General features: G+C 41.1%; 1 protein-coding gene and 1 pseudogene across 1 annotated transcript; both read left to right on the forward strand.

Moving 5' to 3' along the window:
- Positions 1-10,297, forward strand: part of LOC122663035 — a 33,334-nt pseudogene extending 23,037 nt beyond the window's left edge.
- A 2,509-nt stretch (positions 10,298-12,806) lies between these two features.
- LOC122663036 lies at positions 12,807-13,409 on the forward strand. Its single transcript, XM_043858745.1, has one exon. It carries the CDS (start codon positions 12,807-12,809, stop codon positions 13,407-13,409), a length of 603 nt encoding a protein of 200 aa, XP_043714680.1.
- The last annotated feature ends 2,857 nt before the right edge of the window (positions 13,410-16,266 follow it).

A 16,266-nucleotide genomic window follows, 5' to 3' on the forward strand; every position in this document is an offset into this window, starting at 1 on the left:
CAAGTGGCTAATGAGGGAATCTCTTCATCCATCATCATCCTCCAAAAAACAAAACAAAATAATAAAATTCTGTTTTAAAAAAATAATGTTTTTTTATTTATTTATATTTATTTTTATTGTTAAACTGGAGGAAAAACAAGGGGGTGCATGCAGCCCACTTGCGCAGGCTGCAGGCACTCCCTGCACAGCCCATAGGCACAAGGCCCACGGACAGCAGCCTGCAGGCCCGCAGCCCGCAAGCTTGCTGACCGCAAGGGGATGCGCACAGGGGTAGGTTCATGGGGGAGGGCGTGCGCAGAGGCTTGGCAGCGTGCGCTCCCCCCCCCCCCCCCACATATAGAATATGATTAAAAAATTTTAAAATTAAAAATTAGTAATCGCAACCTAATTGGATACATGCTTCAATAATTGGAATAAATAAAACAAACCAAATCCATCATCACATAGGTAGGTTGTTACACTAACAACCTTGTAACTACCCATGTGCACATGGTAAGGTTGTTACAACAACCATATTCTAACCACCCATGTGCCAACTTGCATCCCACTCATGATAATTACATTAAACTATTAATTATCTAATATTCATGGGTGGGAAAGGTGGCTCTGATACCACACCGTTGGCTAAACAACGGTCCAGGGATCAAACCATGGTTCCCTAGGGAGACCAAAATATTTATTCTTAGGGTTTTGCACGCCCTGGGTTAGCCCATGGTGTCCCATGGGTGCCCCATTTTAATTTTTAGGGTTTTCCATGGTCGCCCATGGGAACCCTAGTGCATCCCTGTTAGGGTTTCTCCTTCCCTCATGTGTCCCATAAAATTTATTATCACAGTAGGGACGAAGAAACTCATCCCTAGTCCATCACATGGCAAGGGGGATTCATCCCTAACTCGAATGCGCAGCGAAAAAGGTCGATTGGAGTTTCTTTCGCATCCCATAAATATTAATAATCAATAAACTGAAGGAATTAATGAAGAACTGCTAACCTGGTGAGCATTAAGTGTTGCTCCTCCAATAGACAGTGGTTCTTCCTCCAGCGAGCGCTCCAAGCAAATAGATCTGAACCTCCAATGGTGCTACAAAGGTTCTCCACGCCAGTCCCAGATGCCCTCAAACTCCTCAGCACAGATCTAGGGTTTCACAAACCCTAACTCTCAAACACAGGTGAGAGAAGCAAGAAGAAGAAAAGAGATCACAAGAGGGAGAGAGAGAAACCAAAAACGTAGGAGAGAGAGTGTCTGCTCCAAAAATGTGGAGAGCTGCCTCTTCTACATTTTTTGGTCCCCTATTTATAATAATAGGGTTTAATTAAATCCTAGATAGATTTAATAGAGCCCTAGTGAGAGTCTGACTCTCTCTCTCTCTCTCAGTCTGGCAGTTTTGTTTAAACTCAAAGTGCTACACAGGTGAAGAAGCAGAATCTAATAGGGAAAGTATTAATTAGATTCTTTATTTAATTATTAATGGATAATTACAATTAGCACCAAATCCATTAATTAAATAAAGAGCCAATTAAATTAGCAAATTCCAAATAACTCCCTATATGATAACAATTTATCATATACAACCCCCCCACTAATCAACACCATCATTATGGAATCTAGGGCATGTACACATGTACTGCCAAACCCCAATCCATAGTACATGTCCATATAAGAGCGTCTGTGCATCCGATCGAGTCCCGCAAAACTCGATAAAACATTTTATTTGAAATAACTATAAATAATGTATCATTTTATGTAAAATAAATTTTGCAAAACCATTTCCAAAAGCGATCTGGATCCAGTTCGATCCGACCATGCCTGACAGTCTCTATCTTGGTGTTCCCCAATTGGGCAGTGGTGACCGTGTTGGATAACTCTTTCACTCATAAAGTGTTCACGCATTCCCAGAACACCGGCTTTGACTCGCTTGAGTCTCAGTCATTGATGAACCAAAGAATGCGATCACACTTTGCAGTGACAGGGTTCCCTCAGGTACAGGGTGTCGGTGACACATGTCTATCCCTTCCTACATCTGGCAGTAAATCGACAAAGTAGATTCTTCGCCAATGCACATATCAAACATGTGAGCACTCGCATTCGTACCCTGACATCACATGTCTAGGCATACCCAATGCGACGACCATATGATAAGGGTGCCCAGCCCAAACCCTAGTCGTGACTACCATTTTAAGTATAACTTACGGACACATAATGCTAAAAAATTTTATATCGCATGTGACAATATTAAACTAAAATGTATAAATGTTCAATACAAAGGTGAACCGGGTTGAACCGGACCGAATCGGGTTTGATGGACACACACTTGTCCAACACTTAATTGTTCAAAAAAGCAGGGGAGAGTGTGCTATTCACCTCCCCATTTAGATTGCAGGGCTTTAATTTCTCTATCAAACTGGTGCTCAGCAAGCGCTTGAAACCTTTCAAAAATATCGAAATCCTCAGAACAATGAAGGAGAGTATTATACTAGATATATCTACTGCAATCATCCTCAAAAATAAAAAGGTAGTGAAATCCATTAATTGAAACAAAATGATAAGATCCCCAAATGCCCGTAAAAATTACATCCAAAGGAAAAGAACAACAACTGGAAGAATCATGTAAATTAATCCTACTGGCCTTACCAAGTTGGCAAGTCTACAAAGAGGACTTACTTTAGAGGAAAGTCACGGTAATTTTTGAACACAGAATCTGAAGAAGGACACTCTCAAGGGGGTGGCCATGTTTTTTATGCCATCTATCACATGTGGTATGCTCAAAAATATTGGTTGGAGGACTGGATGGTATTGGGAAGGTGTAAAGACCGCCTTTACTTCGTCCGAAAAGAAGAGTTCTCCTGGTTTTCGGATCCTTAACATGAAAACACGAATGATGGAATTCAAAATAAATATTATTATCTTTGGTAAAATACTGTTCTAAAAGAAGAGATTTATTTCATTAAGGAACATGCAGAAAATTAGAAAGTTGAAAAGAACGATGGGGGGAGGGAACAAAAGTAGTACTAACAAGGGTTATAGAAAGCCCCTTACCATTCCTGATGTGAAACTGATCCATATCTGTGTAAGTTTCATAGGGACTACATGTGAGGTGTGACATGGTGAGTGGCACCTATATCAAGGTACCAGGTAGAGGGAGAGGGAGGTAGCTAGTAAGGGAGGTTGATTGTGGTAAGAAGGAGGATAGTAGGGATAATGAGTCAGCCAAGAGGGTAAGGCAGTGGTGGAGTGGATGATGGATAGGTATGGTAAGCAGATGACCAGGGGGTTGAGGGCAGTAATAACAATTGAAGATATGATGATTGGAATGTGGCAAATGGTACACCATAGGCAACCTTGCTGATTGGAACAACCACGACCACCGCGCCTAATACGACAACCACGACCCCGAGATAGGATGCAATCAGTAGAGGCAGATCGGCCTTGTTTGGCTTCAGAGCTGAACTTAGATCCACGGCTAACAAATGTTGGCAGTTGGAGATGTGTTATTGGTAGAGGCATCAACAAGCGTAAGCTTCTTGAGAGAAGAACTGTGAAGGAATTCATGGTTGAGAAGCATAGAGTGAAGTTAATCATAAGGTATCAGAGTAGGGCACCCCATCAGGGTTGGTATGACCATGAAATTCAGATCGGAGAGATCAAAATATGTGTATGTTGAAGTCAGCGATGGATAACAGTGTCCCAGCCGCACTGAGTTCAATGAAGATGACCTTCGCATGTTGCAAGAATGAGGAAATGAGCCCCTCGAGTTTGTGAAGAAGATCCTATAGTGCTAGGTGAAGCGACAACACTCAAATAGTAGATGTAGAGGCACACGTGGTGGAGAGAGTTTTCTAGATGGCTTGGTTTGTGGTTTTGCCGATTGTGAGGGAAAAAACCTATTCGAAAAGAGATGCGATGAGAAAATTTTGAATTAGGGCATCCTATTGATACTAGGCAGAGACAGCCGCTGCATCGAAAGGACACGGTAGGGATCTGTTTGAGTTAAAATAAAACCGCAAGTGTACGGGTCAATTGTAACTACGGGTTGAACACGAGGAGATATACGCCACTCTATTTAACTAACTTGAAAGTAATGCAAAGTGAACTAAATTAAAGTGTTAAATTAAACTAATTAAACTAACGAAAATCAATGCATCCTAACTTTTAGGCATCTAACAAAATTAAGGGATTAAATCGGCGTCCTAACACATGAGCATCTAACCTATCAAACTAAAGCGAATTGAAAGGAATAAAAATGCAGCCACACATACTAACCACATAAAAAGAAATAAGGGAATAAAAATGCATCCACATACCACAACCATATAAAATTAAAATAAAAGAAATAGAGGGAGAAGAAGAAGAAGATAGAGAGAGACAGAGGAGATGGAGAGTGAGATTGAGAGTTTAGATAGTAAAACCTGGATGTGCTTGCATGAATGTAATTGAAAAGCTTGAATACTTCCATAAACTTACCATGGCCTCTTCTTCTAAATCTTCAAGTCCTGTCATCAACTTAAGAACTTAGACTAGAAGGCTTAAAACCTAAACTAGAATTAAGAAATTACAACCCAATTGAATACTTAAATTGAAATTAAAGCATAAACTAAACCTATTATAACCATTAAATAAAAATCGAAAAAGCAAACTCGAACTTAGAAAATCCAAAAATCACAAATTAGAAGGAGAAGAAGAGAAGAAATTTCACTAAGTGAATGAGCCAAATTTACAAGAGAGGTAGGGGGTATTTATAGGGGAAAGGGGAGAAGAGAGAAGAGGGAAGTGTAGGAGAAATATTCCCTAAAAAAAGAGAATATTCTCTTCTCCTTCCTCCTTTACATTGCCTTGAATCCCAAGAAAAAAGAAAAAAATAGAAAGAGGAAGAGAAAAGAATATTGTTTACATAAACCTTCTATTTCTAGAAAAGTAAATTTCTAATTCTAACTTGTGCTTCCTTTTCTTTGTAGATATCTTCTCCAAGCAATAAAATCCAAGCATCTTTGATTTTTCAACTTTCCATAGATGAGAAAATATCTTTCAAAATAAATCTATCCTAAATGAAATTCCAGGAATGCCCTTGAAAAGTTGGAGGAGAGAGAGAGAGAGTGATGACTAGGATAGTGATGACTAGGATTCCACTCAACCAAATAACAAAATCCCCAATGTGTCCTCTAAAAATCGTGGGGCATTAAATGCAGCCCATAAAAATCGTGGACACCTTGTGGGCCTTCAAAATTAATGGAATCTAATGGCAATGTGGGTCCCTCCATGTGGGTAGCAGTCCTTCTCTCTCTTCAAGAATGCAAATTTGCTGAAACGGCCCTGTACTTGTAGTAGATCTCCACCATTGCTTAGAAATATCTTCTATAATATCAAAAATGTCCTTGGGCAGTGGTAGACTGACTATGGGCTTGCACTACAGCTCCTTTCTGACCCATTATCCTTTCTTGGGCTGAAAAGAATAATCAACTGTACGGTGGGCTAGACGAATGCGTACTTGCGTTCCGTCACGTCCAACTTGCTCCAAATTTAGTCCTCTTTACAGCCACGGAAGGAAAAATGGCAACTTTACGTGTAACTTGGGACATGCAGCTCCCGATAATCCAAAATAGCTCAAAACCTGAAAAACACAAGAAAGCACCAAAGTAACTCTGTCCAATGTGATAAAATGTATGCTTTATGCCCTAAGATTTCACACATAAATGTGCTCATCAGGATCCATCAAGGTACCCATAGAGATTTTGACCTTGAAGGAACGGTTCTGTTAATGTGATATTACTCCCATAAAATTATGATTCCTCAATGGAGGAATTTTTACGAGATTAGAAGAGCTTGAGATTTACAAGGAAACAAATAACAACGATTACACAGAATATATGATTTACATATTGACAAAGATTGTTGATGAAGCTTCCATCTAGAGAGGATTCCATATCGCATATGATCATGATTTCCCAGTTTGAGACAGAATCCATATTGCATGTGATAGTAGTTGCCAGAAATAAGAGATTGAGTTGTACATGGAATGTACAACCGCAAGAGAGGGCTATATCGTCAATACACCCCCTCAAGGTGGAGAATCGTGCAACCGAATCTTCAACTTGTCCCTCAAGAATTCAAATTGAACAGTAGCTAGAGCCTTAGTGAATGTGTCAACCTGTTGATCATGAGTGGAGATGAATTGAACCTGGAGTTGTTTCTTGGCCACACGATCACTAACAAAGTGAAAATCAACTTCCACGTGTTTGGTGCGGGTATAAAAAATAGGATTGGCAGAGAGGTAAGTGGCACCAATATTGTCACACCACAACACGGGAGAACCATGAAGAGGGAAACCAAGTTCCAAAAATAGAGATTCCAATCAAATCAGTTCGGCAGAGGCATCTGCCAATGCCTTATACTCGGCCTCTGTCGAAGAGCAGGCTACAATGCATTGTTTCCACGATGTCCAAGAGATCAAGTTTGGCCCAAGAAAAATAGCAAACCCTCCTGTGGATTTGTGGTCCGCCCCATCACTAGCCCAGTCGGCATTAGAGAAGGCTTGTAACTGGCATGAGGGGGATCGTTCCAATAAAAGAATGCGGGTGGAGGTGCTCTTAAGATAGCGTAAAATCGGTTTAACAAGCTGTCAATGATTCTTCGTTGGGAAATGCATATATTGGCAAGCACGATTGACTACAAATGCCACATCCGGGTAAGTGAGAGTCACATATTGAAGGGCCCCAACAACAGAGCAATACTTAGAAGGGTTATCGTGAGGAGTACCCTTGAGTCCGAATCCTTCAGAGTAGACATAGCTAGGCGTCTTAATGGGTTTGCAGTCAACCATTCCAGTGCGCCAGAGTAAATCAGAAATATATCGAGACTGTGAGAGAAGCAGCCCACGGGAATGATATGTAGCCTCAATCCCCAAGAAAAAATGTAGTGGTCCCAAATCCTAATATAGAATTCTCCGAACAGTTTTGCAAGAAGGGTAGGAATGGCAGAAGCATCACTACTCGTGATTAATATGTCATCCACATAAACTAGAATGTAACAGACATGAGAACCGGTGCACCAAATGAACAACGAGTTTTCAGTCTTAGAACCTGTAAAACCATGCTGAAGAAGGAAGGATGACAAGCAATGAAACCAAGCCCATGGGGCATGCTTGAGGCCGTATAGAGAACGATGAAGTCTGTAAACATGAGATGGATAATTAGAATCAACAAAGCCCTGTGATTGGGTCATGTATACCTCCTCCCGTAGCAAACCATGCAGAAAAGCGTTGTGAACGTCCAATTGCCTTATTTGCCAGCCCTGAGAGACCGCAATAGATAGGACACAACGGATTGTAGTGGGCTTCACAACTGGACTAAAAGTCTCACTGTAATCAATAACATATTGTTGATGGAAGCCCTTCGCAACCAAGCGCACTTTGTAGTGCTAAAGAGAACCGTCTACCTTGCGCTTGATCTGGTACACCCATTTACAACCAACCAGATTCATGTTAGGGGTCCGTGGTACAAGGGACCATGTGCCATTATGAACCAAGGCATTAAATTCCTCCGCCATTGCTTGGAGCCATTCAAAACCCTTTGAAGCCTGTGTAAAACAAGTTGGTTCCACAGAAACAACATTAGTGGAGAGGGCATGGGGAGGCTTGGTTTGTTGGTGAAGTTGCATGGGATGGGTAGAGGTTGGGGGCAGTAGGGGTTGGGGTTGGGTAGATGGGGGGTCGGTTGGGCTGGGGCAGGTTGGGTTAGAGCCGGCTAGAGGTCACAAAGTGGTCGGGTCCGTGAGAGAGTGGAGGATGGTGTAGGGGAGATGGGGGCTTGGGAGTTGGTGGGTATAGGAGAGGGGGAGGCCGTGTTGTAGATGGAAACGAGGGAAGGGAGAGATGATGGCACCGGTGAGACTTGGGGGAAGGCCAGTAGGGGCATGGGGGGTAAATGAGATGGAGATGGAACCTATATTGGGGTTGACGCCTAAGGAGGAGATGGTGGTGCACCTAAGATGGATTTGGAGAAGGGAAAATTCCCCTCATCAAATTGAACATGACGCGTAATAATGAGACGATTGGTTCGTAGATTGAGGCACCAATAACCCATATGAGAGGGACTATATCCTAAGAAAATGCACGGTGAAGACCAAAAATCCATTTTATTTTTATTGTATGGTCTAAGATAAGGAAAACAGAGGCACCTGAAAACTTTGAGAAAGGTGTAATCAGGTCGTTTATGAAAAACCAATTGAAACGGTGAAATACCAAGAGAAACGAAAGAAGGCATCCTATTTATTAAGTACACTGCAGTGTCAAAAGCAAATGGCCAAAAATAGCGTGGAACAGACCCATGAGCAAGAAGGGACAATCTAGTTTCAACGATGTGACGGTGAAGCCATTCAACCGTCCCTTGCTGTTCATGGGTATGAGGCGTAGATAATCGATGGTGAATCCCAAGTTTTTGAAAAAGTGAGGAGGCTTCAAAATTCACCCCCAATCAGTTTGCACATATTTGATTTGACGACCAAATTGCCTTTCCACAAGAGCCTTAAAAATTAGAGAAAATAGAAAGCACCTCAGATTTGCGCACAAGAGGATAAAACCATATAAACTTGGTATTATCGTCAATAAAAATTACATAATATTTATGACCTTCCAAAGATGGGGTAGGTGAAGGCCCCCAAACATCACTAAAAATTAAATCCAATGGGAAAATACTCTTACTAAATGTTTCATGCAAAGTTAATCTACTAGACTTGCCAAACTGATAGGCAGAACACAAAGTACTAATATGAGATGAAGAATGTGATAAATTATTAATATTAACCATATGCCGAAGAAGACGCTCATTGGGGTGCCCCAATCGACGATGCCAAAGTTCCATGGAGGTTCGAATAGCACCATTAGCAGAAGGAGGGGGGGAAGAGCGAAGTTCATAGAGTCCCCCATTACTCGGTCCGGACAGCAGAGTGGACTTGGTGACTAGATCCTTCACAAGAAAATGAGAAGGAAGAAATTCAAAAAAAAAAAAAACATGGTTATCACGAGCAAACTACTGAATAGAAAGTAATTGTTTAGTAATAAAAGGAATGTGCAGAACATTATTCAAGTAAAAAAATTTAGAAGAGTGAGAAGGAAGAGATGTAGAACCAAGATGGGAAATAGGTAAGCCCTTACCATTGCCAACCTATAACTGATCAGCACCAATGTTCATCATATTGGGACAAGGTCTGTAGGTCCGGGGTTACATGGTGAGAGGCGCCTGTGTCGGGATACCAGGGAAGAGGTGCAGCTGAGGGCGGGATAGGTAGTAGTGGCGGTTGGGAATGGACATAGGAAGGGGTAGTCGAGGGGTAGGTATAATGGGCAAGTGGTGTGTGGGTAGGAGGGTACTGTGGAGAACCCTGCGGGTAACCTTGTTTGAGGCAAAGAAAGCAACGTTCGACAGAGTGGTTGGTGCAGCCACAATAAGTGCAATAGAACCTGCTATATTGTTGTCTTGGTGTACTGAGAGGAAAACCACCACGCCCCTTGCCACCATGGCCCCTACCACGAAAATCCCTGCCACAACGGTTTGGTAGGGAGAACCGGAGGGAGGAGAGGTGGTGGCATGCTGAACCGTGTGGGCTGCAGGAGACGAATCAGGTGAAGAAAATTTAGAGAGTGCCAACTTCAAAGAAGAGCCATGAAGAAATTCGTGACTCAAGAGCATGGCGTGAAGGTCTTCGTAAGCAACAACATCAATCCTGGTTAAGAGAGAATCCATCATAGAACGGAAGTCAGATTCGAGACCACGAAAAATATGCAGATTAAATGTAGTCGGGCGCAGAAGATGGCCAGCAGCACTTAGCTCGCCAGAGATGGACTTGGCGTGCTGGACGAACTGTGAAACAGACTCATCAAACTTCTGAATTAGATCTTGCATGGCCATGGTGAGAGACATCAGACGACTCTCCGAAGGAGAAGAAAATGCAATGCACAGGGATTGCCATATGTCGCGGCTTGTAGTTTTCCAAAGAATGAGAGGGAAAACCTCTTCAGTAATAAAGGAGATGAGAAGGCTGCGGAGAAGAGAGTCCTGGCGACGCCAGGTAGCAGGAGCGGTGGGATCGTCAGGGCAAGGGAACGTGCCATCAAGATAGCCGAAGAGAACCTGACCAACCAGGAATGGTTCAATCTGGGTTTGATAGAAAATAAAGTTGTTGGACGTGAGCTTCAGGGATATGGTGGAAAGAGGGGACCGCACCACCAAGAGAAGGAGGATCTTGGCCGAGAGTGGAGGCACCGCTGGAGTGGGTGGGGGAGCCAGTCATGGTCGATTAGAAGTTAAGGGAAAAAAAATTCGTTTAGAGGTGAGCAGCTAAGGGAAAAAAAATTCGTTTAGAGGTGAGCAACTCATTGGAGCAAGGTGGCTCTAGATACCATGTTAATGTGATATTATTACCATTAAAGTATGATTCCTCAATGGAGGAATATATACAAGATTACAAGAGCTTGAGATTTACAATGAAACAAATAACAAAGATTACACAGAATATATGATTTACATATTGACAGAGATTGTTGTGAATCTTCCATCTGGAGAGGATTCCATATCGCATGTGATCATGATTTTCCAGTTTGAGACAGAATCCATATCGCATGTGATAACAGTTGCCAGAAATAAGAGATTGAGTTCTACATGGAATGTATAACCGCAAGAGAGGGTTATATCGTCAATAGGTTCCAACTAGGTTTTTCAAAATAAAAAAATTTTGGAGGTGAGTTTAAGAGAAAGATAATGGTGGGCATGGGGGTGTGAGTGGATAACGGGTGGTAACAGGAAGGGTGGGGTGGTTTTGTGGTTTAGTGGTAGGGGTAGGAGTGGCGATGGATATAGGAGAGGCCGTGGAGTCTCCATAAACCATGGAGAACGATGGGTAGAGAGGGGAAGGGGGATGCCGCGGCTGCAAGTGTTAATAGGGGCGGTGCTCGTTGGAGACAGAATCAAGTTATTTAAAGCTATAACTTCATTGATTAATTGCCTTACTTTCATGTGATAATAATATATATATGGGAGAATGTTCTCTCTGCCGCAGCGCAAGCGTCCAAGCACATGGGCAGCCTGTGCAGGGGAGCAGGGTGGTCATTGCACCCACCTCCATGTGCCTAAGTATAACCTGCGCTGTGACACAAAGAACAGTGCCCCTATATATATATATATATATATATTATATGAACCCCACCTCCTGAGCAAACGTAAAAATATCATTTTGCCAAATGGACTAATTCAAGTGTTTTCTTGAGATGGGGTGATGTACGTCACATCTGAGCAGTCCCTCAAATAAACAATATTTTATGACTCAGTCTAGCCTGCGTAGTGGACATGAAAACCCTGTGACTTTCTCAGCAACACCGTTGGGTTAAGAGACCTCCAACCATATCATGACGAAGCAGGCTGAGAGTGAGTAGAGTGATTCTGTTGACCAGATCATCAAAATGAGTTTGAGGGTCATTAGCTTGATAAATAATTTAAGTATTTAACGCGTATCCTCATCGTTAACAGAGAGATATACTAAGTCCGATTAATGAATAATAACAAAGAATTTTAGATGACAGAGTCTATCTGAATTACCAAGCAAATGTTGATAATTAATGGGTGATGCGTGTTTAGTCAGTACTTATCACTAGCTAGGGTCTAGGGATTGTATATCTTGTCAAACCTGATTCCGTTTACTTTACCATCTCCTCTCTACCAAGCAAATTTGCGGGCTTGGTTGCTTAACTGTCCAACTCCAAGAAAGGGACACATGCACCACAAAACAGTTCTTAGATAGGAGGTCTAGCTTACCAGGGGAAGAGAAAACGTGGTTTGAAAAGTTCTCTCTTTCATGACATAAGCTTAATACCAAGTCAAAATACCCCCTTCACTATCTTATTTCCCTCATGCATTATCTTAATTCACTCATCCATGCCGGTGCAGTGTTGTCGTACCCCAAATTCATTTGGGTTTGTAAAAACAATACCCCATTTATGATGTAGAAACACGAAGATAGAAAGAAGAAATAATCACACAATCATAATGTAAGGATTTACATGGTTTGACAAGATCCCCATGTCGACATCGAGATGAGAGTAGTTTTCACTTTCTCAAACCTCTTTGTTTAAAAAGAATTCTCCGTAATCCTAATAACCTGTCGCAACAATTTATATGAAAACAAAGCAATAAATTTTCCAAATTTACCCTACACAAAATCTAAAAATTTCTTGGGGAATTGTCACCCCCAACCCCCACATGAAACCCCCCCACCCGATAAACACTAAGGTAAGCCAACTCCTCTGCACTTCAAGCCCTACGGGTTGTTAATGGTCCTTCGGAAACTGTCCCCAATTTATAGAATACAAGATTTCAACTCAAAAAAAGATTGCCTTAATTTTGAATTGTAGGCACGATTTTTGTCTGGGAGTGCAACTGGGCGTATTTTGTGCCTAGACACATAGGGCAGAACAAGGGTGGAGTTTGGATCATTAAAGATGGGTGGCCGATCATTTCGCCCATCCCATCTGTCTGGACGCACCCTGCGCCCAGTGCAGAGAATTTTATCCCTTTTGAATTAGAGGTTCATTTGTGTAATAAAACCAAGGGAAGAATGTCAATATACCGAGTGGACCTAGTCTGCTGCTATACACGTTTAAAAATGCGTAACAAAGGACATTTACATTATAAAATTCCCATCATGTCCTCTAACTAAAAGTCCACCTTAATAGGCAATCTCTACCTATAAATAAATAAATCTCTTCATCGTCTTCTCTCTGTGTTCTCTTACATCGCTCCTTGTAAGAAGAAGAAGAAGAAGAAGATGGGTGGCTGTTTCTCTTGCAGATCATTTCCAGATTCCTTTGATGTTATTCGCGTGGTTCACTTCAATGGCTCAGTGCAAGACTTCGATGATCCACTCACGGTGGGTGATATCACAGGAAAGCCACCTAAGTATTTTGTTTGTACCCCATCACAACTTATTTCCTTCAACTCCTCAGAAGCTCTCTCACCGGATACTCAACTTCAACGAGGAAATATCTACTACGTATTACCCTTATCTGCTCTCCAGTGGGAAGCTTCACCGGTTGATTTTGTTGGTATAGCAACACGTCTTACCAAGGTTGCTAAACGTTCTGGATCCATTAATCATGCTAGGAGCCCACAAAGTAGTCCAGTTTTGGATGTATTGCAGAGCCTGGGAAGATCTAAGTCAACACCAGAACGAGTTAAACCGATTTCTGAAGAGGTTATTACAAGTGTCGAATTAAAGGAATCTGTAGAACATGTAAAGATGGATGATAATCATAAAATATCTTACAGAGCTCAGTCATGGAAACCAATCCTTGAGACTATCAAGGAAAAATCATTTGGCCGTCGAAGTGAGTCAGATCTTCCCAGCCCATTTATTAAAACACCTAGATAGTTTGAATTCAAAGCCAGATATATATGTGTGTGTACATAGTGATACAAAGTTGATTAGTTTGTTATTTTGACTCTTTGATTTTCCTAAATCCTCTTGATGTCAGATTTCCCATAGTAGAGATGTTACATGGGATGGAAATTTCATCCTTGAGACTGATAGGAGATTGGTAAAGATATCATGTGTTTAATTATTATGTCCATGAAATTTGAGAGCCATTAATCTAGAGAATAGACATGGGCCCTAGATATTGTGCTTGAACTTGTCAAATGCCCTATTCCCCTATTATATGACAACAAAGGGGTAATTGCACAAGCCAAGGAGCCTAGAGCTCATCAAAGGAAGAAGCACATGAAGCAGAAGTATAATCTCATTGGAGAGATTATCCAGTAGGACGACGTGTTTAACTCCAAGGTAGACACGACTGAAAATGTGTCTGATGCCATGACAAAGGGTTTGTCTCCTGGACTGTTTGAAAAACACATGAAGGGCATAAATTTAAAATGTATGAGAAATTAGCTTTGATGTACAAATGGGAGATTGTTGGATTTATATGTCCATCAAACCTGTTTTAGTTTGTATTGAACTATTTATATATTTTGATTTTATATTGTTGCATGCACAAATTTTTTTTTTGACTAGTATGTGTCCTTAAGTTTACACTTAAAATGGTAGTCACGACTAAGGTTTGGGCTAGACATCTTTATCATATGGTCATCGCATTGGATACAACTAGGCACATTGATGTCAGAGTACAAATGTGAGTACATATTATTATGTATTGACAAAGAATCTATTTATGACTATTCCCTCATGTGTTTTTGTCGGATGTAAGTAAGGGATAGACATATGTCACCGAGACTCAGTACCTGAGAGAATCCTGTCATTGCAAATTTTGAACACTTTTTTTGGTTTATCAATGACTGAGGTTCTAAGAACCAAAGCCAGTGTTCTTGGAATGTGCGAACATTTTGTGAGTGAAAGAATTACTCAACATGGTCTCTATTGCCTAATTGGGGAATATCAAGTGAGAGGTTATCTATGGATGGTCGGATGAGAATCAGGATCCTATACCATTTTGGAAATGGTTTTGCTAAACTTATTTTCACATTCACATACAATGATAGATTATATGTATGTTTTGATTAAAAATGTTTGATTTCGTTTTGCATATTCCGATCACGTACACAGGCGCTTTAATATGGACATGTACTATGGAATGTGGTTTGGCAGTATATGTATACATGCCCTAGATTCCATAATGATGATATTGATTAGTGGAGGGTTGGTACATAATAAGATGTTATTACGTAAGGGTATTTTTAGGACTTTCTAATTAATTAATTAGTTTATTTAATTTAATGGATGTGGTTCTATTATTTTATCATCCATTAAATAAAAATAAATAATTAATTATTATTCCCTTTAAGATTCTGCATCTTCACCAATTATATACACACTAGGATTAAATAGGTTCAAGTCAAGGAGGAGAGAGACGAGAGAGAGTCAGACTCTCACTAAGAAAGCAAAAAGGAGCTCCAACTATATATACCTAAGGGAGGGGGATCAGCCAAGCACTCTTGCCCGATTTTTCACTCCCTTTCCCTTGGCCGAACTGTCTACTCTCTCTCTCTCTTTGTCTCTTCTCCTTCTTCTTGCTCTCTAGTAATTGAGAGTGTGGGTTTTGAAACCTTAGTTCATATTAACCTGGAGAACCTTGGTTTCACCAAAGAAGGTTCAAGATTGTTTTACCTAGTGTGCTCATTGGAGGAAGAACCACTATCTAGAGGAGCAACACTTGAGGCTCTTCAGGTTAGCAAATCTAACTAACTCTTTTTTGGTTATTCTTGTGTTATTTGTTATTCATGGGATGCGAAAGAAAATCCAAATCGATCTCTTTTCACTATGCATTCGAGTATGGGATGGAAAAAGATGTTCTTTTCTCTTCTTCTCTTTTACCAAATTCTTATGAGATAGAAGAAGAGATCGGTGTGATAAATTTTTGTCTTACCATAAATACAATGTTGATCTATTTCCCCATCTATTGCGTTGGAAGAACTAAGGGATGATCCCATGATTGCCAACAATGTGGTATTAGAGCCACTCTTTCCCATCCATGGATAACAACTTATGGCTTGCAAGAATCAGTTTCTTTTGTATGGTTATGTTTCTTGAATCTTTTGGAAAGATAACAAAAGAAAAAAAATTGTTTTTTAGTTTCCCAGGGTTCTTGTTTTTCTTATGAATAGAAGGAGAGATTTGGGTTTCTTTGACTTCTGGGTGTTAATCGGATCCAAGTCTTAGACCCGATCCATGGCACCCATGAGGGGCGGCCTGACCCAACCCGTGAGCAAGGGGAGGGAGCCGTTCACTTTATGTGAATGACTCCCTCTCCCCCTTTCCTTGTTTGAGTGAAAGACTACAAAAGAGGGGGACTTAGGGTTTTGGCTATAAATAGATGCTCTAACCCTAAGTCCCATCATAACATTGGCAACCAAGATTTGTCTCTCTCTCCCTACTCTCCAAGTAATTGTGTAATCTTGGGATTCCATCTCTTCCCAAGGATTTGTGGTGTGGAGTTCTTCCTCGTGGAGAAATCTTTCAAGATATTTGAAGATCGTGAAAGAGAACTTTCGAGTCCGTGAAGCTAGTAACAAAACCCGTACGAGATCCTCTTCCGCTGCGTTTCCATCTCTGTTAAAGCAACACCCTAACGGGTGTTGATTTATTTACCCTTGGGAACCAAAGAGAGAAAGATCCATTTATCAATTTACCATATGGGAATGGTGAAAAACCTAAGAAACCATGGTTGTCTGTGTGCATGCTGCAAAACGCCTAAGCCCAAGCACCCCAGCACCAA

Source organism: Telopea speciosissima, chromosome 5 (assembly GCF_018873765.1).
Source record: "Telopea speciosissima isolate NSW1024214 ecotype Mountain lineage chromosome 5, Tspe_v1, whole genome shotgun sequence".
Classification (NCBI taxonomy): domain Eukaryota; kingdom Viridiplantae; phylum Streptophyta; class Magnoliopsida; order Proteales; family Proteaceae; genus Telopea; species Telopea speciosissima.

Coding starts and splice junctions, on each gene's coding strand:
- LOC122663036 (XM_043858745.1), top strand. CDS start 12,807: ATGGGTGGCTGTTTCTCTTGCAGATCATTTCCAGATTCCTTTGATGTT.